This window comes from Pogona vitticeps, chromosome 2 (assembly GCF_051106095.1).
Source record: "Pogona vitticeps strain Pit_001003342236 chromosome 2, PviZW2.1, whole genome shotgun sequence".
Classification (NCBI taxonomy): Eukaryota; Metazoa; Chordata; class Lepidosauria; order Squamata; family Agamidae; genus Pogona; species Pogona vitticeps.
Genome location: NC_135784.1, coordinates 73,305,552 through 73,328,800, shown reverse-complemented (window position 1 = coordinate 73,328,800; position 23,249 = coordinate 73,305,552). Strand labels below are relative to the sequence as shown.

At 39.8% G+C, this 23,249-nt stretch overlaps 1 protein-coding gene across 4 annotated transcripts in view; it reads left to right on the top strand.

Annotated features, from left to right (window-relative positions):
• ATG7 (autophagy related 7) overlaps positions 1-23,249 on the top strand; it is a 139,969-nt gene that overhangs the window by 61,632 nt on the left and 55,088 nt on the right. For all 4 annotated transcript variants that reach the window (XM_078385420.1, XM_072989723.2, XM_072989722.2 and 1 more), the window contains exon 17: positions 6,574-6,696. In XM_078385420.1, coding sequence (XP_078241546.1) covers positions 6,574-6,696 — 123 coding nt within the window. The remainder of the gene's footprint in view (positions 1-6,573; positions 6,697-23,249) is intronic.

The following is a 23,249-nucleotide window of genomic DNA, read 5'->3' as shown; positions in this document are numbered from 1 at the left end:
ACAAGTTGAAAGTTTCTTGACTTTACATATAACTGCAAGAACAAAATATGAATTTCCATGGATACAATCTAGTTCGTCAGACATATGGACCACGAATCTGGTCCACTGTATAAACCTACAACTCTGATTTTGTGCTGCATTGTTTCCATGAAAGCTCACACAGAAGTGAACTTGATAATCTTCAGTGTTCCAGTGTTTTATGTTTTTGTTGTTTTCTCTTAATGAAGTGATTATTTCTTCTCCCCTCCCCTGCTATATTTACCATATTCAATGACCCAGCTCTGTATTGGTTCATTGAAAACGATAATCTTGTTCTTTTTCTTTGATGGACTATATTTGGAATATTGTATCCAGATCTGGGCACCACAGAATTGCTCTTTGCTTGTTATCCTTCTATTCCTTTTGCCTATAGTATTCTTAACCTTGTTGGACAGGGCCTCTTCTGCCATGTTCCCACTTGATGAATTCTCATTGGAGAACGACCTGGAGATTTCTGACCCAAGGATCACACAGAGGCACAGCCATCATCAAAGGAGGCTGTTGGGGGACTCTGAACCTTCAAAGGGAACATCAATCAAAGCTTGGCAGGAGAAGCTGTGGATAGCTCTGTCTGCAAACAAGGGTGTGATTCTGGGCGGGCTTCTAAGTACCCTCGGTAGGACAAGAGTCTTAAATGTACAGATAAACCATATCTATTTGTCCTGAGTTGACGTGACTAAGAGTGGAAACATATATACATTTTGTTGATTTTCCAGGATAGTAATAAGTGCAAGCAGATAGGTAGGGAAGTCATAGAAGATAGGATTGCATATACTGTAGTATGACTGTTTTTAAAATGGAAGATTACTGGGGAGTAGAGATGGACACAAATTAAAAAACGAATTACCAAATTTATTCAAAAATTGCTAATTCATCTATTCATATTCATGTGAATCAATGCCCCCAATGAATAACAGATCAATGAATGTTTAGTGATTTTTGATTCATCATTCTTTAGGCTATGAAATGCACGCTAAGGCACGTAGAGATGCCAAAATTACAGGCAAGTTTCATCTGACATGTCTCTACAATCCCTCCAAGTTTGGTGACGATTGGATTTATTCAAGCCAACTCCTAAAGGGCACTTTCCTGGGGGGACCTACTTTGTGATTGTATAACTTTGATGTGTGAAACCCAGTCCTCAGACTTGGAAGGATTGTAGAGGAGAGTCAGTAGAAGCTTATCTGTGCTTTTGGTGTCTCTAGGTGCCGGGGGGCGGCGGGGGGCTACTTGTGGGTGTATAACTCTGACATACAAAACCCAAACTTCTCCAAACGTGGAGGGTTTGTAGAGAAGAGTTAGAGGAAGCTTCCCTGTGAATTTTGTGTCTCTAGGTGCTGAGAGGCATTTCATGGGGTTCTAATGCCAAAATTAATTGATGAATTGATTTGTCGATTTGTCCAAAACAAATCATAAATTCATGATTCGTTGATTTTGGCAAATCATGAATCAAAATGAATACCATTTTTCTTATTCATGCCCGTCTCTACTGTGGAGTCCATTTAGTAAGACAATCATTGGTGTCATTTTGCAAAATTATGTACTCGATGGCAGTAGTTCTCAATCTTTGGCCCCAGGTGTTCTTGGATCAGAAATCCTGGCCAGCACAGCTAGTGGTGAAGACATCTGGGAGTTCTAGTCCAAGGTCACCTGGGGACCCAAGGTTGGGAACCATGGCAATAGCTTATCACTAAATCCTGTTGAAGCTGCTTCTCCTCCTGGAGCATACAGGTGCCAAGTCACTTTGAAACTATTCGTGCAAGTTGTTATGGGTATGTCTGAACATGTTGTGAATGTCTGTCTTGCATTTATTATTATTTTATCAATTTCTTGATTGGTGGTTATTTGTTAGTGATACTTCTTGTTTCCCATTGCTTAGCTTTCTCTTCTATTGATTTTTTTCAGATTTCAAATGTGTTTTATTGCATTATTGTTAGGTTTTTCAAATGATAGTATAATATTTAGATAATTTATATATTAGACACTTCATAAATAGAAGTAGTGACTAAATAATTGACCTACCCTTTTAAATACACAAAGATAACAATTTTAAAATTTAAATCCTGCCCTGTGATAATGAACTACAAAAGAACACTTTTAAATTCCAAAGAAGAAAATGCTGTGTTTATGCATATGTAGAATCTGTTTCTTGCATAATCTCCCTGGAATAAATGAATATTAGTTTCTTTATATTTTGAATTATGATGCATGGTTTAATTGAACCTCAATTGACCTTCAACTTTTGGGGAGGGAAGGGCAGAGGCTAAAAAGGGGAGACAAGGAAAAAAGACAAGATCTGGTTTCATACAAATAATAAAAGAAGCAAGTGAAAACAAAGAAATTGAGAGTGAGGTCTTTGTGTACAGTCTCCTGATGGAAAGGATGAGAATAATTCCTGTAAGACTTTAGCTTATTTCTTGGGAAGATTGTACAGGAAAATTTCTAAAGCTAGATGTGCACTGCATATCTTTAATCCACTCAACGTGGATGGCATGAAACTCTTTTTCCATAGGAGTAATGAACAGAGTATCCATGCCAGGAAATGGGGCCAGCATATGGCTCTCTTGAGAGCATCGCAAGCCAGAAGGACACAAATGAGTGATATTTGAAACTTACAAAGGGTTCTGCTGTCCAAAAGTGGAGACAGAAACAAAATGAAATGGAGGGGAGAAGCATCAATTGCTTGGCTAGGTACCTTTTTGAACATGCCATACAGTAGGCAAATAGTTCTGCTTGCCATCAATCACACTGCAGAAATAATCTGCCTTACATTTCACATTGACATTAATGGGCACTTTTAAAGCCACTAGGGAATAAACCAAACCCTATTCATATCAGTACAGATCTTTCTACACATATCAAAACACTGATTTTTCATATAGGTAAATTAATGACAGGAAGCTGTTAAAATTGCATCATCCCAGAGAATTATTTTTTTTTGCAGCACACTGTGTGTGTGTGTGTTTTTTTAAACTTAAAATAAGAGAGGAAAGTGATGATACAGTTTTAAATCCACAGGTTCGAGAACAGCAGCCAAAAATGATGCCTTTGTTGGCTTGTGTCAGTAACAATCAGAAGGTCTTTCAGAATCGACCCTCTTCCTCTCCCCTTCCTTTTTCAGTTTGCACCTGGCCTACAGTCTGTGTCAGTATGTTTTTATTAGTAAGAAATGCAGTAAGAAATTATGAATCCTTAAGTGAGTTGTCTGAGCTGTTTTGTTTCACAAATGACGTCTGAGGGAAGAAGGCAAGGGTCAGTTCCTATAGAGCTATCCATGAGGAGAGGCATGGTCCTCTATGTCACTAATGTGTCTCAGAAAATGACTTTCTGTACTGTTCAATCTTCTCCTCTGGCCTCTTCCTCCGTGTGTAAAGTGCATTCTAATCTATGGTACTGCCTGCCATTTTATAGTGCCCAGGCGGCATAATACAAATGCTTAATAACCGCCCAGAAAACAATGGTTGTTTATGTCAACCCACATATGCTGGGCGGGGTGACATGCCATGTTGCCATACCTGTTAATTTGCATGCTGCGCAACACTACAAGTGAAAGAGATTGGAGGTCAATGAGCTGGCACAATTATGCAAAGGCTCATTGTCCCTCTTGCATGCACAGACAAGGGGATGCAGCCAGTCTTCGGTGCCAGTTTCATGCAGTCTATATCAGGCTTGGGGAAAGTTTAGCCTTTCAGATGTTTTTGGCCAGGAACTTCTAGCAGCTTTCACCATCAGCCTCATGGGCTAGGGCTGATGAGCTCTGCAGTCCGGCAACTATCCATTTTCTCCACCCCGACCTGTGTAGAGAAAATTAAACTCTTTCAGAGACATTTCTTAAGAGAACTTGGCCCTGGTTCACAATTCTTCATAGAAGCTCTCAGCAATAGTAATTTGATACTGGGAAATATTAGATGGATTATATTACACACCTTGAGAGTTTCACTCCAGTAGTGGCTTTAAAAATAAGTTTCCGGTTGTTCATGTACTAAATGATTACTATATGAGGCAAGCAGGTAATGTCAGTAAAAGAAAATGCCTTAGCAATGAGCAGTTTTCAAGGAGGCTGAGGCTTTACAAAAGCTTTACATCCCATTTTGCTGTACATGCAGGCTTAAGGGAAAAGTACTGTTCTGCTGATCTGATCAACATCTGTGGCAAAATATAGCATACTCTCATGATAAAGTAAAGCTTTAACCCCTTGAAAACTTCTCATGGCTTTAATAGATCTGAAAATTCAGAAAGGCCAGAAGGAGAAGCGCTACTGCCTGCCACACTTCATTCCAAACCAAAAGTGCCAGATAGCAAGTCCCACATTTGGTTCCTGGCAAATTCAATCAGAACTATCAGGTATCTGGTGATGCTGTAAAAAATACTTCTGCAAGTGTTTCAGGCTTCAGTTACCCTCATCTTTTTGCACTGGCTGTATTGAATGTGCAGAAGTGGTGTTTGGATGAATCGTGGCCATACTGGACAGTTCTAATAACCATATGCTTTAAGGAGTCAATAAATATATTATGTTACTATATTCTCTTAGCTAACATTCAGCTTTCCTTTGTCTCTATCTGCTGCCAATTGAAACTTAAGTGCAAAAGGGGGCAAATACAGTGTTGCAAGAGAATGAAGTATGCACAAAGTACAGATGATCACGGAACTGAGATTTCCAATGTGATCATGCTCAGACCACTGTTAGACTAAATCGGAGCAAATATCAAGTAGTATACAGTATAAGCATTTGTTTGGCTAATTTTGTAAGCTACCTCATCCAAAACTCTGAAACAAGGAGCTGTTGGGGCTTGAGGTTACACTCTGTCTTTGAGCCTGAGTGGCATTTCACATCGTAATTGTCAAGCACAACCAGAAGAAAATTTCATAAATAAATCCCCCCACATCTAAATCAATCTCTAAAGGCAACATTCTGGTCTGTGAATGTCTCCCCAGGTGTATGGTTCTCTCTAAGAAAATGCACCATTTCCGCTCATACAGGACAAGGCAGCCAAGGTATCAGAGAGAGAATTGTATAGGTGTACGTATGAAATAAAGCAGTGTGGTTTATATTTACAGTTCAGCCAATGACAGCAGAGTACTGCACCCAAAGGACTTGAAAGAGGTGGGGAGGGTCATATTGTGTTAGGAAATTGCAGCTGTTTTAAACTTAGGGAATTTATGTTTCAGTAGATGTCAGTGTTCTCTGGCTTTAAAAAGGAATATAACCTAAGGAATGGAAGTTCATTTCCTTGGGGTTAAACCCGGAAGCATAATGGAGCAACAGTGTTACCAGAGATCTCCTGAACTTAAGCTTTTAAGGGATTTCTACTACAACATAAGGAAAAAATAACTAACTCCAAGTTGACATTCTCCTTCCCTATTTTTTCTTTGGGTCTCAGTATCAGAAATGACTTTAGAAACTTAGCTATTGTTCTCTATCCATAATTGATATGCTAATTATCCTCAGTTAGCTATTGTTCCCTTTTTAATAACCTTGTTACATATATATAGTACTTATGTAGTGCTATTTTTATTTTTGAGTCCTTCCCTTCCCTCAGTGACCTGAGAACAGCATATGGTTACCAGGCAGTGCTCCAGGCAACAGAAAACCAGATCTTTTCCTTTTCAGCAGTAAAACTGATAACAGCAATGTTTCTTTAAGTCAGTGACGATTTCTCTGCCCTTTTTTTAAAAAAAAAAATTGTTTGCTGTGATACTTCTTACATACAACTCAAAACCTGTCACCTGCTGTCTTGAATTTTACTATACACCTTATTTGTAAACTTAATCTGGACACCCTACCTAGGCTACACTACAGACATGAAATTATCTGTCAGTTAAAAACTATCCGTGTTGCTTAGGTATTGTGCCTGCTGTTCATGGGGTGTATATGAAGATCTGTTTTGACTGAGAGTTTCCTCATAATTTCTTGGTTCTAGTAGCACAGTGCCTTTCTGAGTTGTTAGACACTCCTGAAGGGATGAGCCAGTGATCCTCTCAAGAATGGCATGTGGCAGGAGGTACCTTTGAATGAAGAACTACAATAAAGAGGAGAAAAACTTTATGTGTTGAAGCTTAATCATATACAGGTCAAGATCAGGAATGTTTTGTTTAAGTTGAAATAAAATATCCTGCATTGTAGTGAGTCACTCATTAGAATTGCTTCATTTAGAGATTAACTGAGATAATACTGATTACATAATGGCTGCAGTCTGGGAAAATAGGTTGTTATTGGTTGGGTTGCAAGACACATGGCTGGATTTCACAAGTGGATATGATTACATCAACCTTAGTGACTTATTTGCTCTTTGTTTATGCCTGAAAAGCTGAGTACTGCAGCATGGATTTAGATAGTGCAAAATAACTCTCCTTATTGTCCTTCAGTGTAAGCAAAAATATGTTTATATCACACATGGAGTTAAATTAGGATTCTTATGACTTTGCAAGTCTTGGAAGTGATTGTTCTCCAATACATGAAATCTGCTTGATGAGTATAATTCTAGAATAACTAAAAGGAAATAACACACATCTCACTGGTTTTTGTTTTTGCAGGTCCTTGACCAGTATGAAAGAGATGGCTTCAATTTCTTAGCAAAAGTTTTTAATTCATCACATTCCTTTTTGGAGGATCTCACAGGTCTGACTCTTTTGCATCAGGAGACCCAAGCAGCTGAGGTAAGGTGGTTCAAACAATGACAGCTAAATAAGTTTAGTAGAAGGTGAGTGTATACGACTGCTCGGATCCATTAATGTGGAAACAACTGTGATCTCTTTCAAATGAAATATTTATTTATTTATTTAACTTATATGCCGCCCACACTACCCAAAGGTCTCTGGGCGGGTTACAGCATTTAAAATACAATAAAAAGACAAAACAATGCAATTAAAATATATACTCTAAAAATTGCCATCAGGACCCACAGCTGATATTATTTCAATTAAAAGCCTTTTGGAACAGGAAGGTTTTGACCTGGCGCCGAAATGTCATCAGTGTCGGCGCCAGACGAATCTCAGTTGGGAGGGCATTCCATAGTCTGGGGGCAGCTGCTGAAAAGGCCCTTTCTCTACAAGCCATCCCTCTTACCTCCTTGAGGGACAGCTCTTTCAAAAGGGCCCCCTGGCTAGATCTTCACTGCCAGGTAAGCTCATATGGAAGGAAGCGGTCCTTCAGGTATCCAGGGCCCAAGCCGTTTAGGGCTTTATATGTCAAAAGAAGCACTTTGAATTTGCTACTGATTCATAGTTTTATACAGTATCCATGTCCAGCAAATTCATTCATTTTTACTTACTATTGTTGCATTTTTCAAAACAGTAAAAGATGTGCACATACACTCACTGAGTGCATTTGAATTTATAGCTGTTTCCAGAGACCTGTTTAGCAAGATTTTCCCCTCTGTTATTGTACAAAGTGTGCAAGCTATATTACTATTTTACATAAACTTCATATTTGAGGATTTAGAGATACTTGTATTATGTAATTTATCTTACTATAACATAAAAGCTGAAATAATATAACCTAGAGCTAGTACTGTGGTAAAACTATTAAAAAATTAGATCATGCTACCTGATATACAGTAGGACTTCCGTATCTGTGGGACTGTATCCATGGTTTCAGTTGTCTGTGGTCACCACAGCTTGCAATATACACATCTCCTCTTCTCACCCTTCTCTCCCCATGGGTTCACTACAGTCTGTGGTTTCAGGCATCCACAGGGGACTTGGAAGCTATCCCCAATGGATACCAGGGTCCTGCTGTATCTGTTTGTCTTGTGCCATTAATATTGTCATCATTTCAGAACTGCAGAGTTAGAAGGGACCCTATGGATTATTAAGTCTAGCTCTTTTCAAGGAGCCACAGTGGGGTATTGAACTCTCAACCTCTGGCTCCACAGCCAGATACCTAAATCACTGAACTATATGTAGCTGTATGATGCCAAGTTGATTCCGACTCACAATTACCCTTTCCAGGGTTTTCTTGGTATAGAGTACTCAGAAGTGTTTTATCAGTCCCTTCAAATGGGACAGGGTAGCTTGGTAGAGAATTGAACTCCCAGGTTCTGACATCCCAGGAGCCCAAATGATTGAGCCATCTACCCTCCTATGAATATACAGGGAACTGGCTGGATAGCTCAGTGGTTTGGATATCTGGCTGCAAGCCAGAGGTTGGGAGTTTGATTCCTTGCTGTGCCTCTTGGGAAAAGAGCCAGCCATGTATTCCTGGGCAAGCTGCACTGACCCGGGGCACCCACCCCCAGAAAAAGGGAATTATAACCCACTTTTGTGTATTCTGTACCTGTACATTATTAATATATAAAGATGGTACATTGTTATCCAGTTCTCAGAGAACAATGTATTCTTACCATGTAATGGGCTAGTTTCTTTGGAGAAAATGCAACGTTTTTATTTATCTATGTTGATTTGACTGCCTGTTCATATGCACGCTTGAGCATTTGCACGTTTGGTATGAGATTCAAGTAACAACTATAGTTGTACATGGAGGACTTCTTATAAGGAAATCTTATATTTCTTATCCTAGTGTAACATCTTCTGACAACAAGAGATCTCTATTTTTTTCAGTCCTATGCTCTTGCAGACTAATGGGAATCATTTGTGGATCAGATTTTCTGTGGCAGTGTTATCTTTTATGAGCGATCTCATTTTCATGCCTTAGGGCTACCATATAGAAGAACTCAGCTGGAGCATCTGTACTAAAATGCCAGTGCTTTTTGCGATTAGTTTCACTTTTTTTCACATAATATTTTGGCTCAAAGTCTGTCTGAAATAGCCTTTTTGTGATTGAAATACAGATTGCCCATGCGGAAGGACATCTTCTGAATCTTATTTATGCTTATGTTCTCTTAAACACCTGTACATCTAAAATTTCTCTTATATTGTAATGTAAAGAAACTGGCCAGAATCCCTGTTGATTAGTTATGCTACTGCAAATGCAATGGCCAAGACTGCATTGGTGAACTGTTATTGGTTAGTTAGTTGCTGTTTGTACTTCTCATTGAACACCAGGTGTCTCATGAAGGGTACAAGTGGCAGCTGGTGACAGATTGCCACTGCAGTTTATGCCATTGCTCTCACACTGGCATAAATAACCAGTAGAATTCTGGCTGTTCTGTGGATGTTTCTATGGCTATCACTGAATTATATTAATGTAATTTCTAGGAATTAGATTTTCATATTTTTGGACTTCAGATCCCATAATTCTCCATTCTGGGAGTTCTTCCTGAAGACAGATACCATACAATGACCTGAATATGGTTCACCTGGGAGAAATACCTCAACTGGAAGGCTGAGATGCCCAAGCTTCCTTTTTCTGCCTCAGGACTAGGTGGGAGCTTTCTTTCTGAAGAGGAAGCTCAGTAGAGTTAGGCTTCAAAGCCTTTTTAGACCTTTCTTTCTGGTGAACCAGATTTAGGTGACTGTAATAATCATGGGATCTGTAGTCCAAAAATATGAAAATTCCATTCCTAATTAGCTGAAATACACCTTTCCTGGGTAAGAAATTTTTCAGCTCTAAAAGAATCTTTTAAAATAGTGAGTGTGTCACATACAAAGCTCTGTGATACCGTACAGCAGTGGTCCCCAACCTTGGGCCTCCATATGTTCCTGGACTTCAACTCCCAGAAATCCTGGCCAGCAGAGGTGGTGGTGAAGGCTTCTAGGAGTTGTAGTCCAAGAACATCTGGAGGCCCAAGGTTGGGGACCACTGCCGTACAGCATTGGTTCCCAAACTGGGAGGCTTCAAGAAATTCAAAAGTGAGACACAACATTTTCATAAAGAAAAAGTAGCATAATTACCATATTTTTCCATCTAAGATACTTTTACCTAAAATCTTTAGACTAGAAATTGGGGATTATCTTATACACGGAAGTAAGGGGGAAGGGGATTAAGGGGCTGCAGGATCACAGCCCATTGATCCTTTAGCCCTTTGATTGCTGCTTTCCCCACCACTTCCTAAGCCCCACGGGGCTGCGGAAGTGGAGGGGTAAAGCATCCATGAAAAGGCTGCAGGATTGCAGCCCTTTGATCCTCCAGCTCTTTCATTGCTGCTTTCCTCCTGCACTTCCTAAGCCCAGCAGGAAGTGTGGGGGAAAGCAGCAATGAAATGGCTGGAGGATCAAAGGGCTGCGATCCTGCAGCCCTTTCATCACTGCTTTCCCCCTCCACTTCCACAGCCCTTTGATCCTGCTTTCTGGGGTCTTAGGAAGTGGAGGAGGAAATCAATTTTTCTTATTTCGCTTGGGAAGGTGGGGGTCGTCTTATACATGGAAAAATACGGTACATTTCTGTGACAAATACCATGACTAGAATATAGGATTTTTCAAAAAAAAATGAACCCTGGTTTTAAATGTGTGTTTTTTGGTATGTGTGTTTATTTTTAATATTAAAATACAAATTGAATTCTTGTTAAAAGGAGGTTGGATGATAATAAAGGACAGGTGGGGGAGACATGAAGGTTTCTCAAATTAGAGTTTTTCCCTGTCCTGCCAAGCCAATCACATCTGGGTACTATGAAGTCAGAATTTTTAATTTTATACCTAATCTACAATTAATCCCACTTTCTGCATTTTTTGAACTATTTAAATATAATTACAATTTGAGATCAATTTTGAGTGGAGTTTTTAACAGTAGTCTGATACCTGAAATGGATCAAAATGCACAGGGGCGAAGCTATGTAGTGTTGGCTTTCAGCACACAATACATGGAACTCTCCACTTTGTAATTCATTGCACCTTGAATATGCAGGTGTAACCAAAATAGATTCTGAAAATCTTATGTTCAGAGGCCTGTGAATTATATCCAGGCGTAGTAACTAGAGATGAGGGTATTCGTATTTATATACGAATACAAATATTCCCCACACAGGTGGAAGTAACAATGGTCCGGCCCATGGGGCCAGACTGTCCACTCACAATTTTGCCACTCCCGCCGGCTCCACAGAGGTTTCCTATCACGCTGTTGTCCACAATCGATTACCCAGTCCTGTCAGGTGGCAGGATGACTAGCCTCTCTGCTAGGTCAGAGAGTGGCTAATCCATTACGGAGAACAGCATAATAGGAAGCCTCTGCTCGAGCCAGCGGCAGTGAGTGGACAGTCCTGCCCCATGGGACTGGGCCATCGTTATTTCCACCTGTACGAGGATATTCGTATACGATACGAATACCCCTGTCTCTAGTAGTAACCAAAAATATATATTTTAGCTTGTCAAGAGCACAGAGCTTCTGAACTCATACAGAGTATATTTTCCTTTCTACCCAATAAATGGTACGTTGGCCCTCCCAGAGAATTGGACAAAAAGGATTCAGATAACCTTGTTCCCTATAAGCCTGTTTTGTTTCCAGGTTCCTTTTTGAAAACTAATGGTGAACTATTTAAATATAACTATTTTCTGCGCAAGCCACCACCCAGCCCCACAAGCATCTGCTTCCAACACTAGGAAGTTCTGTATGTGTGGAATCCTCTACTCCCTCCTTTGGATGTAGAAAATGGGAAAAAGAGGGGCCAGTTGCAAGTGGGAGATAAAAAGGAGAAAGGCAGCAGAGGGAAAGTCACAGAGAGAAGATGACAGCTGTGAGAAGTAAAAGGAAGATCTGAAATTGCCCCCTCCCTTCTCCCACCTATCAGCTCATCAATTACCAAGTTTACCGTTACATGTCATGTGAGGAGGGAAAGCAGTTGGAATGAAGTAGCACAAACACTTGTTCTCTGGGAGGGGTTGAGAAGGAATTGGGTGGGGAGGGTCAAGGGCTGAAGGGCAGCATTTCAGAGTTCCTTAGCTTTCAGTGCTGAGCGCTAGGAAGAGATGGAGGAAGAAAGAGAGGCTTTCTGGTGGATGCAGTTTCACACATGCAGAGGGAAATACATGCATTGAGCAGCACTGTAGGGAAATAGAAAATGTTGTGGTCACACACCATGCTACAGACCTGCAGTACTCCCAAGAAAGAGAGAAGAAGCTTTGTCTGATTCCATTCATCCTTAGAAAACTGGCTTCCACTTTAGCTTTTCCTGAAAGCCTAATATAATACAAGTTGTATTGCAACTTTTATCTCACCAAGACTTTTGTCTGTTGTTGATTGGTTTTGCCGTGAGGAGTAGACTACTGGATTGCTATGAACTCTGAATTCAGGTCCTTGCACAATTCAACAGAAGGTCTTTCAAATGTCGCAGTATCTTGGCCGCATTGTGAGCTTAAAATAGAATAACATCTTGTACTCCAAATGGAATTGCGAAAATTGGGTGAAAGAACAACCAAATGACAAATGTGTGAGAACTGAATTTCAGATACACATTTCTGCCTTCAACAATGCTGGGATTAGGGTGCCAAAACCACCACCTCCGTGTAGTTCAGAATCCATGTTTAACTCTTATGTCCCAAAAACTTAATTACAAGGCATAAACAGTTGATTTGCACAGATAGAGAGAGAAAGAGAGAACAATTCTTTCTTTCGGAATTCTCTTCCATAGCATTGACAACACTTTCCATACAGTACTTTGTGAAATGAGCCTTAAAGGTTTTTATGACCCCCTACTCTAGAGGCTGAATTAGAGATGTTGTGTTTTGGTGAAAGAAAACTACTTTGACAACTTCGGTGTCATACTCGTGCCTCTGGTTCTGGGTGGCCAAGGCTAGAATATTTATTGAATATTCATTTATTTAATGAAATATTTATTTATTCAGGAAGGGAAAATCCATGTGTAACCAAAACCATGCTTGTAATTCAAGGAAGAAGTGCACAATGAAGTCCTAAAATGGTTGTGACTACACTGAAAAAGTTTTCTGAGTGGACAGGCGGAGGGAGGGAGGGAGGGAGGAAGAAAGAAAGGACAAGACTAATTTAGTATTGGAATCATTCAGAGAAGGGTTGGAAATTAAACTGACAGTATCATCTGGAAGTTTATGTAAATCCACAGTTTAGCCAGATGCTTGGTGTTATGTACAGTTTTGGTAAATTATTGTGGCTTTTGGAAATGTACAGAGAATAGCAGTTAAAATTATCAGTGGAAAGGCTGCAGCCTGGAAGACTTTTAAGTCTAATGGAAACTAAGTCTTTTAGATGTGGAGAGTTTAATAGTTATAGTCAATTTACTTGTACACTGGATTTTCCAGAATGCATTGTGCTCAAAACAGCAATTATTAGAATGTAATTTGAATCTTCCAAATGTGGGTAACCACTCTTGTTTTCCATTGTCTTCTAACACAAAGAACTGTCTGTTTAGCTACAAATCTTCTGGTGTTAAAAGGGTTGCTTATCCCAAGGGGGGGGGGGGGATACATCTGCTTTTGACCATCAACTAGTTTGTTTCCCTGGGTATGTGGGAGACACCAGTGCCTATTGGCATTATTGGAAGTTTGTTGATAAAGAATTAGAAGAAGAGTCTAAAACTCTTGGTAAGAGTAAACATGCTAAAGTCCAAATTGAAGATCAGTAGAAACTAGACATGTGAATTGTATTGTGTACTTTAATGTGTCCTGACTCTAGTTTTTTTCAGTATGGCAATATGGCAACTCGGTCTTAAATGTGAGTCACAGTCAGTCAGTGCTAGTAATAAAACTGCGCTCAAAACTCCTGACTCCTTGGACATGGCCTTGGGGATAGTATTCTGCTGCTTGTCTTCACCATCCAGAATACAAGGGCAGTCTCTCCCTCTGATAGTGACCATCGCTGGCGGGTGATGAAAGAAATGGGGCCAAACAGTGCCATGGAAAAGCAAGAGGAGGATATATGGTTGCTGAAGTACATAAAATATTTTTACAGTAATAAAAAAAATGACAATAACCGTGGCCAAGTGAGGACTGACCATGTCCATTAGCCACTCAGTGTGATCACTCCTGTTATGGTATAATAATATGCACTGTAACATTTTGTTGCAGACACAGTTGTGCCTTTCCGTACTAGACCTCAGAATCAAACTTCCATGCTCAGAAGCATCTGGCTGGCTAGCACTGGACAAAGAATTTTGCTCTGTCTTGCACTGCATAGATAGCCCTTATTTTGATCCTGCAAGTCAATTCTGTATTTTAATGTTGTTTGTGCATATCTCTTTTTGAAGTAACACAATTAATAAACACAAACAAGAGTCTGAATTTACTTGTATAGAGTAAATTCATACCCCAAGCAAGCAAGCTTTTGTACATTTGGTTTGTTGCAGACTTACAAGGTTCCTGCTTGGTGTTCTTCTTATGTGTACAAAGCCACTTTAGCGTTTAAGTGAACAAAAGAATTTCTTACCTGCATGGAATTTCCATGTCATCATTTTACATAACTGCATAGTTTTTGACTGGGTCTCACTGCAGTGCTTTGAACAAATTAGTCACCACTCCAGAAGAAAAATGAGCAAGAATTTATACTGATGTTTTAAAAATAACAGTGAATTTTAGGAGTGCCAGTGAGAATGTCTTTTCGCATCTGGTTTTAATTTTTAAGTCTTCCGTTATATATTCGTCAAAAATCATGGATTTGTAATAGCTGTTGAGGGAAGCAGCAACATAATTCTCAGAGTTTTTCTCTCTCCCTTACTCCCACTGTTCACACTGTTTGAAATTGGTCCCAATTTCTGCTAACATTCCCACAAGATTTTGACCTAAGCTTTTCTGACAGTTGGATTATACTCAGTATGTATCTGAGTTTTGTACAGAGACCCAGAAAAGAAGCTTTACCATCATGGTAAAATGTGTTTCCCCACCCCCACCTCCAGTTTATTTACTGTTTTGTAGCAGATAAACCATCCGAAGTTTAACTCTTTGTCAGGATGGTCTGTGCAGATCAATCTATTCGGATGGCCTTACTTCGATACTTTCTTTCCCTTCAGAACATCTCACTTGAGTGTCTGAAGAGGCTGAGTTTTGTCCCTTGGTTTGCTGAGCTCTGAAATATTATAGTAAATGCCCCTAGCCTCTCTTCCAAGACACAGTTTTATCCCCACCAAGATACTCGTAATCACGGAGTCATTTCTCATTCAGTTTTGCTTCCCGGCAGAGTGGATGAAATTCCCTGTTGCAAAGGATCCGTTGCCTCTAAAGCCCCCCACCTTTCTGTTTCTTTTTCCTCCCCAGGTTCTAGTCCTGTCCTCTTCCTCCTCCAAAACGTCACTAGCTGCTCTGTAGAGTCATTTTTTAAATTTAATTTAATTTTTTTAAATTTATTTTTTGCTTAAGGGGGCCAACAGGTTTATTTAGCATACCTCTTTGGATCCCAGACATTGTTTACGGTCAGCAGTATCCTTAATTGTACAGTATTAAGGCACAACTCACATCTATTGCACTTGTCTTGGAAAGGATAAATTAGTCCCTCAGCTTTTATTTGGTAGTAAATCCAGCAGCCTTTTTTGCAGTAACATTTTTAACCCAGCGAACCGATTAACAATGTCAAAGTCTTCCATGCATTTCTGCTTGTATTGGTAAAGGTAAAGGTTCCCCTTGACAATTTTTGTCCAGTCGTGTTCGACTCTAGGGGGCGGTGCTCATCCCCGTTTCCAAGCCATAGAGCCAGCGTTTTTGTCCGAAGACAATCTTCCGTGGTCACATGGCCAGTGCAACTTTGACACGGAATGCTGTTACCTTCCCACCGAGGTGGTTCCTATTTATCTACTCACATTTACATGCTTTCGAACCGCTAGGTTGGCGGGAGCTGGGACAAGCGACGGGCGCTCACTCCGTCACGTGGATTCGATCTTACGACTGCTGATCTTCTGACCCTGCAGCACAGGCTTCTGCGGTTTAGCCCGCAGCGCCACCACGTCCCTTGTATCGGTGGGTGGGTGAATTTTAGATACAAGCCTTTGTAATCACCCCTCCCCTTTCCTTCCATGCAGTCAGGAAATTTTTTCTGCTTTAATTTTTTTCTTTTCGTTAGAGCCTTGTTCTGTTACTTGGTGACAGAAAATGTGTTTAACGTTTTAAATATAAATGCCTAGGAACAGCTTCAATCATACTGTACAAAAAGTATTTTTACACTGCTCCATTTTATGCAAACTACTATTTTCACCATTGGTTTTGTATGCCTTAGCTATATACCTTATTGTCTCTCTATTGTGTTGGTAGTGTGTGTAAAAAGTCACATGTTTACAGATTAATTTTTACAATGAAGTGTTAATATAACCTAGAAAACAGGCGTTTCAATACAGCAATAGTCTTCTCTCCAGTATAGATGTTCAAGTGTGCCTTCTGTTCTGTGCTTTTTATACTTGCTGGGTGGCATTATAAATAAGATAAAAAAATAAAAACATCTACTACCTCTAGTCTATAAGCGCAGACACTTTTTTTAAAATGAAATATCAACTCAAACCTCTTTGGAATTTCTTTCTGCATTTTGAAAGCTGTCATCTAGCAGTAGAAGTTTTTTAAAAAAATAAACTTGCAAAGAGGTCTTTAACAGATGTCATAAATCTTTTGGTGCTAAACCAGTGAGAGTCCTATAGATAGAGGAATAAGCTGCTAGCAGGTCATGTTTTTCTCCAAAACTTATTGGAAGGTGAGTATTTTTACCAGATTCCTGATGTTGCTTATTGACGTATTGCTGTAATACTGAATAAATTTGAGAATTCATTACATATTGAATGGATCTGAGATTCATTTCTCATGAATGCAGAACTCTTAAGGAGAGTTTCTTGAGCGGTGCTTAGCTGTTGGATAAGACTATATAGAAAATGTTCTCCAAGATTTTCTGGGCAAAAACAATTTGGGACTTTATAAATAGTAGCTGCCAACTCATGACTAGAGATGTAAAATTTCCAAAAATTTTCTACTTTTTTCTGGGGAAAATGTTTTTTGCCCATTTTTCCCCTGGGAATAAAATGGAAATACATCACAGTCAGTGTGTTGTGTTATCTTTGCTTTTCAGGACCTAGTACTTTGTCCCTTGATCTTCCATGTGTTGAGTTGCTGCCTCCCCTTTGGCGAATCTTTACTAATTTGGAGAGTACTGAGAAGTTTTAAGAAAACTGGAGAGAGGCGTTACTTTCCATAAGATCTACACTCTCACTCCCATTGGTTGCTTCCCTTCATATAGTTTTTTTTCACTGGGCCTGTAACTGGTGTACAAAAGATATGTGTTTAGACTCCAAGCGTGATCCCTCCTTCAAAGGACATTTAGCTCTGCAACAGGGAGACGCATATTTCTGCTCAATGGTACTCTCTTATTGGACTGAGATTCTGGGCGCATAGGAAACTGCCTGATAATAGTACACTGTTACTTACCTTCCTCATCAGCTGCATTTTTGGGCTTCAGACAGGGATCTTTCCCAGCTGTACCTGGATATGCCATGTATTGGGGCATTTTCCATTCAGATCAGGTATGCTTCCCTTCATACCTTTTGCTGTTACTTTAGTTTGCTCTTTTGACTGGAAAAAACTTACATATTTTAAAAAACCAACAAAGAGACCAGTGTGACTCATAAATTATAGCATTGTTTTCCCTGTTCTGTAATGCAAGTGCTGTCATTTCAGGGCACAGATCTGCTTACTTATCACTCTTTGTTTTTATTTATTCTTATTAACACCAGCACCTCTGCTTTTATTACTAAGAATAAACTGTACTATCTTTTAGAGACAGAATTTTACTTTACTTGTCACTGATTCTGCATCTGACACAGGAAACATACAGCCTGTATCTTACAGTATCAGGCACAAACATAATTTGCCCGTTGTCCTTATCGCTGCAGTTAGTGGCAAAAAGGATTTAACAAATCCAATTTTGGAACGTTGTAATAAATATTTCCACAAGAAATGTTAATGTTGTATGTTGCTTAATTTATCTGTAACAAGTCATATTCAAACATTTTTTAAAAAAAAAAGCGCTGAAGGCATTATATATGTTGTGGTTTCGTTCCAAGGAAATTGGCCCTTTTGGAATAAACAAGCCAGGGATACGGGGAATCTAAAACTCTTTGTACAGTCCCAAACCACCATGCAATGCTGTTAGTTATATTTCCTCTTTTCCTTCCAAGTCATTTGTATCTTAGACATATAACTATTCATCTAACTAATCACAAAGAGGCAGCTGGTCCGGCCAGTCTTGCAGACATATTGAAACATAAACTATATTGACCATAATTACCTTTATGTAAATATGGTGTGTAGAACTGAATTGCAAAAAATTACTGTGATCTGATGCCCCACGAAGTGAACCAGCCTTTTACCTTTTGTGCTAGAGTAAAACACAAAAACATTTGTATTGCAAATAGCTTGCTCAGGAACATTTTTTGTGTTGCAGCAAGTCAACAGTATCTATGTATTCTCGAAATAGCCTGGTAAACCTGCAACAAGCATGAACAGTATCTACTTCTTTCTAAAACTGCCGGTGGCATCTTGTCCATATAAGAGTAACAGGGACGATCCCCTCCTTCGTAGCTTTCTGCTCAAAGGCCTTCTGGTCTGTTACACAATGTATGGAATAAGAGCTTCTGTGTGCGTTTATATAGCTGTTTCTGCGCCCTAATATTCTGCACCATCTGATTGTTGTTACCATAGCATAGTGTGGCTAGAAGGACCTGTCATTTTCAGTCTAAGGTTGTTGTTGATTTGTTATTTTTATTTTACTTCTCTATCGATCATAGCCTCCAAATGGGATTGGGGGGAAAATAGAAATTATGACAGTCGGTGGAAAGGTGACTAGAAAGATGTATGAACCAAAAGGTCACCTTTGTTCTGTGTGTTATAATACCTGAATAAGTAGTTCCATGAAGCAGAAAATGTGCTTGCTGTTGGACTTTAAAGATGCACGCATACAAGCTAGCAATCTGTATGTGGTCTCTTGAATGCAGATGTAAGCAACCAGGCAATCTAAGAATGACACAAAGGAGGTACATATCTTTTGTGAACTTACTGTGTGTAAAAATGAATGTCATCAGTGTTTGGAAGACTAGAGAGATGTGAGACACCCCCCCCAAAAAAAAAAAACCCTTTTGGAAGCATTAGGACTCGATCAGATGGGCATTTGTCCCTGTCTTTGGTACACTGTGAGGGTGGATTGGTTCCCTCTTTTTTTCTGGCAGCCACACAATGTAGTCACTAGAATAGACCAATTTGCATCCCGAGTACCCCTAACCTGCACCTGTTTTTTGGGGGGGAGGTGTAGGTTGGTGAGCTCTAATTTGGTTTATTCCCAATACATGTGATTGCTGGGAACAGACCAAAGCCAAGCCTTGCAGCTGTCAAAGCTGCCAAGGTTCTTTCTGCTATTGTGAAGTGGCTTAATAAATGAGCCACTTCAGGATATCGGCAAACTGGACACTTTGTTTGGGTTGATTACCTATGTGGAAATAAGGCGTAAGAGAGCATGCTTCTCTTTTAGGCTACTATAAACAGTTCAGTAAAAACAATGCAAATTATCCTAACCTCACTTTGATTCACTTTTGTTACTGGACAAAATGGTTTGTAGTATGCGTCATATATTGTTTATTCTTTGAAGTGCTTTGGAATCACTGATTTTAAATACTATGATTATAAGTAATTTGGTTTGCCACAATCAAGACAGCTTGGAATAGCTGAATTTTACAACATTAAAGTATAATCTTTTTGTTGTTTTATTTTATCTTATTTTGGAAAAGGCAGCAACTTGTTCTTAGGCAGTATAATAATTTTATTTAATTTCAGTTTGGCTGTTCTTTACATTCTAATGAAGTTTTGTACCCATATGTTTTAACTCATTTTTGAATCAATGGTGAATAATTTATTTTTTTAATTCCGAAGAAGAGCTTGAGGTTTGCCAACCTGTTATTCTGCTTTACTCTTTACACTATGCTCCATTGCAGTAAATAATAAATAGGCTGTTTGAGGCACTTTATGTTATTCTCATGTGAAGAATAAGACATTACAACATGCAGATAAACCTTTTTGTATAATTAAGAACATAAATTATAGCACGGTACATCCACATACAAATGAACACTTTCCTGGTATATGGGCCCCTTAGGTCTTTGGAGTTGGATGAGAAAAACCTAGTTGCAGTTGTACAGATTACTTCCAGATGTAGATTTCAATAAACACATAGTGTTGTTCGTTTACCCAGAGGTGCTGTGAATTTCTTGAGGCAAGTCTGCATCTAGTAAACTGTTGAATTTTTGAATGCTAATGAAGTTACTGTATTCTGCATGAATGCTACCTCTTAGTGTTTAATTCTCTTCTCCTTGTAAATTCTTAAGCATGACTTAGGAATGGTTTTATTCTTAACATCTATGTTTGCATGACTATGACCAAACCCAGTGTTTAATCTGTTCAGCAGTTCCTTTGGTAGTTCGTGGGCAACATCCAGTTGCATCCATCCGCTCTAGACACTGGAGTGGAGTTTCCTCCATCCTTCAACCTCTGTGTCCTCCAATTCCTGGGGTTCTGCAAAGATTGGAGGGGCATGGGGGGCTGCATCCTTTTGTGCAAATTTAAAATTGCTTCCTGAATACAGTATATTTGATTCACAGCAAGGTAATTCACATTTGGTTTCAAATTTGAAAAGTGTGCCCTGGTTTGAATGGAAAGTGCAGCGGACATGATTCAAGTTGTGTTAACATTTCTAGACAGTAGCTTTCTGAATTTAAGTGGTTGTTAAAGTAATTATAACAACCCAGCCCTAGCAGTTTTGGCCAATTTAGGACTGCATCAGTTTAAGACAGTATCACAATATGTCTTTGCCCAAACTGGGTTATGTTACCTGTACTTTGTTAAGAGCTAAAGGAGAAACCATATTCATGAGAGGAGCCTCCCTACTGAAACAGCAAATTCTGTATCAAGTCCTCTTCCTAATGGCTAGGATCACTTCCTAATGTTGTGATGAAATGCTATATTGCCCTTCCTAGCGAGCAGTAACAAATCATGTTAGGTAGAAAATACAAAAAAAAAAGTTATGTCTTGCTTTAGAATGAGTGATATTTTCTTCAGCCATAGCTCCTTATGGTGTATAAAATGTAATTTTGCCTAAATTTACACTTTTGCCAGTAAAACAAAAGCAAAGCAAGAGAAAATATGTTGCTTATATACCACTGCACAGTGCTTAAAGCACTCTCTGGACTGTTTACAACAGGCTTGTCCAATCTGTGGCCCGAGGGCCGCATGCGGCCCAGGTCAGCTCATAATGCGGCCCAGTGCAATTTTTTATTTTTAAAGAAATTCCAAAGTTTCAAATTACACTGCTGGCGCTTGCGGCCGGTGTATGGCTGGGGCATGTCACAACAGTAGAGGGGGAGAGAGGGAAGGAAGGAAGGAGTGGGAGGGGAATGGACAGAGGGGCTGCGTGACTGCATTGCACCATCCCCATCAGTAGGTGGACCTCCTCCTGGCCCCATAAAGCCACCAGAGTTGAAGCTGGCAGCCTCTGCTGTCTGAGATTGCAGCTGCCGGTAAGCGTGCTTGAAGCGGGGCTGCGGAGGATGGCTAGGGCTGCCCCCCCCATGCGGCCCAAACCAAATGTATGTGCGGCCCAAACCAAATTTTCATCTTCTAATGTGGCCCAGGGAAGGTGAAAGGTTGGACACCTCTGGTTTACAATTTACTTATGCAGGCTACATATAGACCCTTCCCCACCCGCTCCCCAGTGAGCTGGGTACTCTATTTACCGACCTTGGAAGGATGGGACACTGAGTCAATCTTGAGCCGGCTACCAGAGCCCATCTGGATTGAACTCAGTTTGTGAGCAGAGTTTTGCTAGTAATTCTACGGTAGACCAGCATAGGTTAATCTTATGTCTAACAAATTCTACTGTGCCCCGTTTGCATAGTTCTCCAGTGACTTGCAGTGTACATCACTCAATCATTGCTTGTGATGATTGGACAGCATCTTCATACAGTGTAGTTTCAGGATAATGGTAAATGAGAAATGATTGCACTAAGGGGACCACTAATAATGAATGCTTTGTTCTTCACTGATGGGGTTTATCTTTTTCCCAGTATAAATCAATCTCCTGAAAGAAGGAAAAGTAAGTTAACCCTCCAGGTTAAACAAAGACGGTGGATGCCTTTAAGAAAATGCACCATTGAACATATCTAAGGTCAAAGTTTCCTTGCAAGTGAATTTGAGAGAAAGTTAAAAAAAATCTCTTGAGATAAAACAGATTATTCAGGCCTGATGTTGATCATGAGGGATGACCATCAAAAGTGGAATATGTAAATATCTTCATTTCAGTGTCAGCAATTTCATTCCTATCCTGAGAATGAAAGAAGCATTCAACCGGTTAGAGTAGCTTGAAGACTTTTGTGTGTGTTCCTCAAATTATTTGGTTAAGAGTTGTTTGCCTCTTTAATCTTTGCCGACCCTTTCGGGACAGCCCACTCAGGTTGTGGTCAACAAAGCTCGGTTGAGCAATCTGTTTGGAAGGCTCTTGAGCTGAAATAACATGAGGCAGTGGAAACTACTGTTGGAAGCTTAAAAGACACAGAGAAAACCAGCTCAGCACCATAGCAGACAGTATTTAGCTTGGAAGCCAGATGGAGCCTAGCCAGGCAGCAATACAGAACACAAGTCACATGGGAAGTGACATAAGTACCATTCTGTGGAGCTTTTATGAATGTGGTCTCTGTTTTTAATAGAGAGACATGAAGAGGAGAAACTAAATCAAGGCAGAAGCATGATAACAGCATGAGAGGGTATTCCTGCAGTTGAATTGTCCTCTCCTGGCTTGTAATACTTGCAAATGCTCACTGGAGTTTTCTCGTTGAGCGTTGTTAGAGGAGAACCTTCCTCCCCAACCCCATAGAGACCAGAATGAGCAAAGAGGGGTCTCAAGAAGGAGCTGTTTAAAACTCAACCTCACGGACTAGTGTACAGCTGAATTAAAAGAAGAAGAAGAAAGGGGGGAGGGAGAGAGAGAAGAACATGCAGTCTGATCTGTAGTTGACAGTAAAGGAACACATACACAGTTTGTAAATTATTCATGGAACTCTGTAACACAGATTCAGGCCAAAGCCTTCAACTGGTGCCAAGAGATTCAAAGACTTAGTGCTAACTGGATCTGAAGGAGGGATTTAGTTAGTCAGAATATGAACTTTTTCCTATTTGAGAATGTGTAAGAAAGTCACTCTGAGTTTGCCTTGCCGTTTCCATTGTGCGTTTATGTTAATGACCCCCAGCCCCACTGCAGCCTTGTCCGTCCCTAATTTTGGGGTGAAGACCTTAGGTCAGCAGGAGCATTCTCCTTCCTGAAACTGAACCAAAGCTTATCAAAGGTTATCGTAGATTTTTCTGTCTATGAACATCTATCTAAGCAGTAATACAGGTCTGTCTCTTTA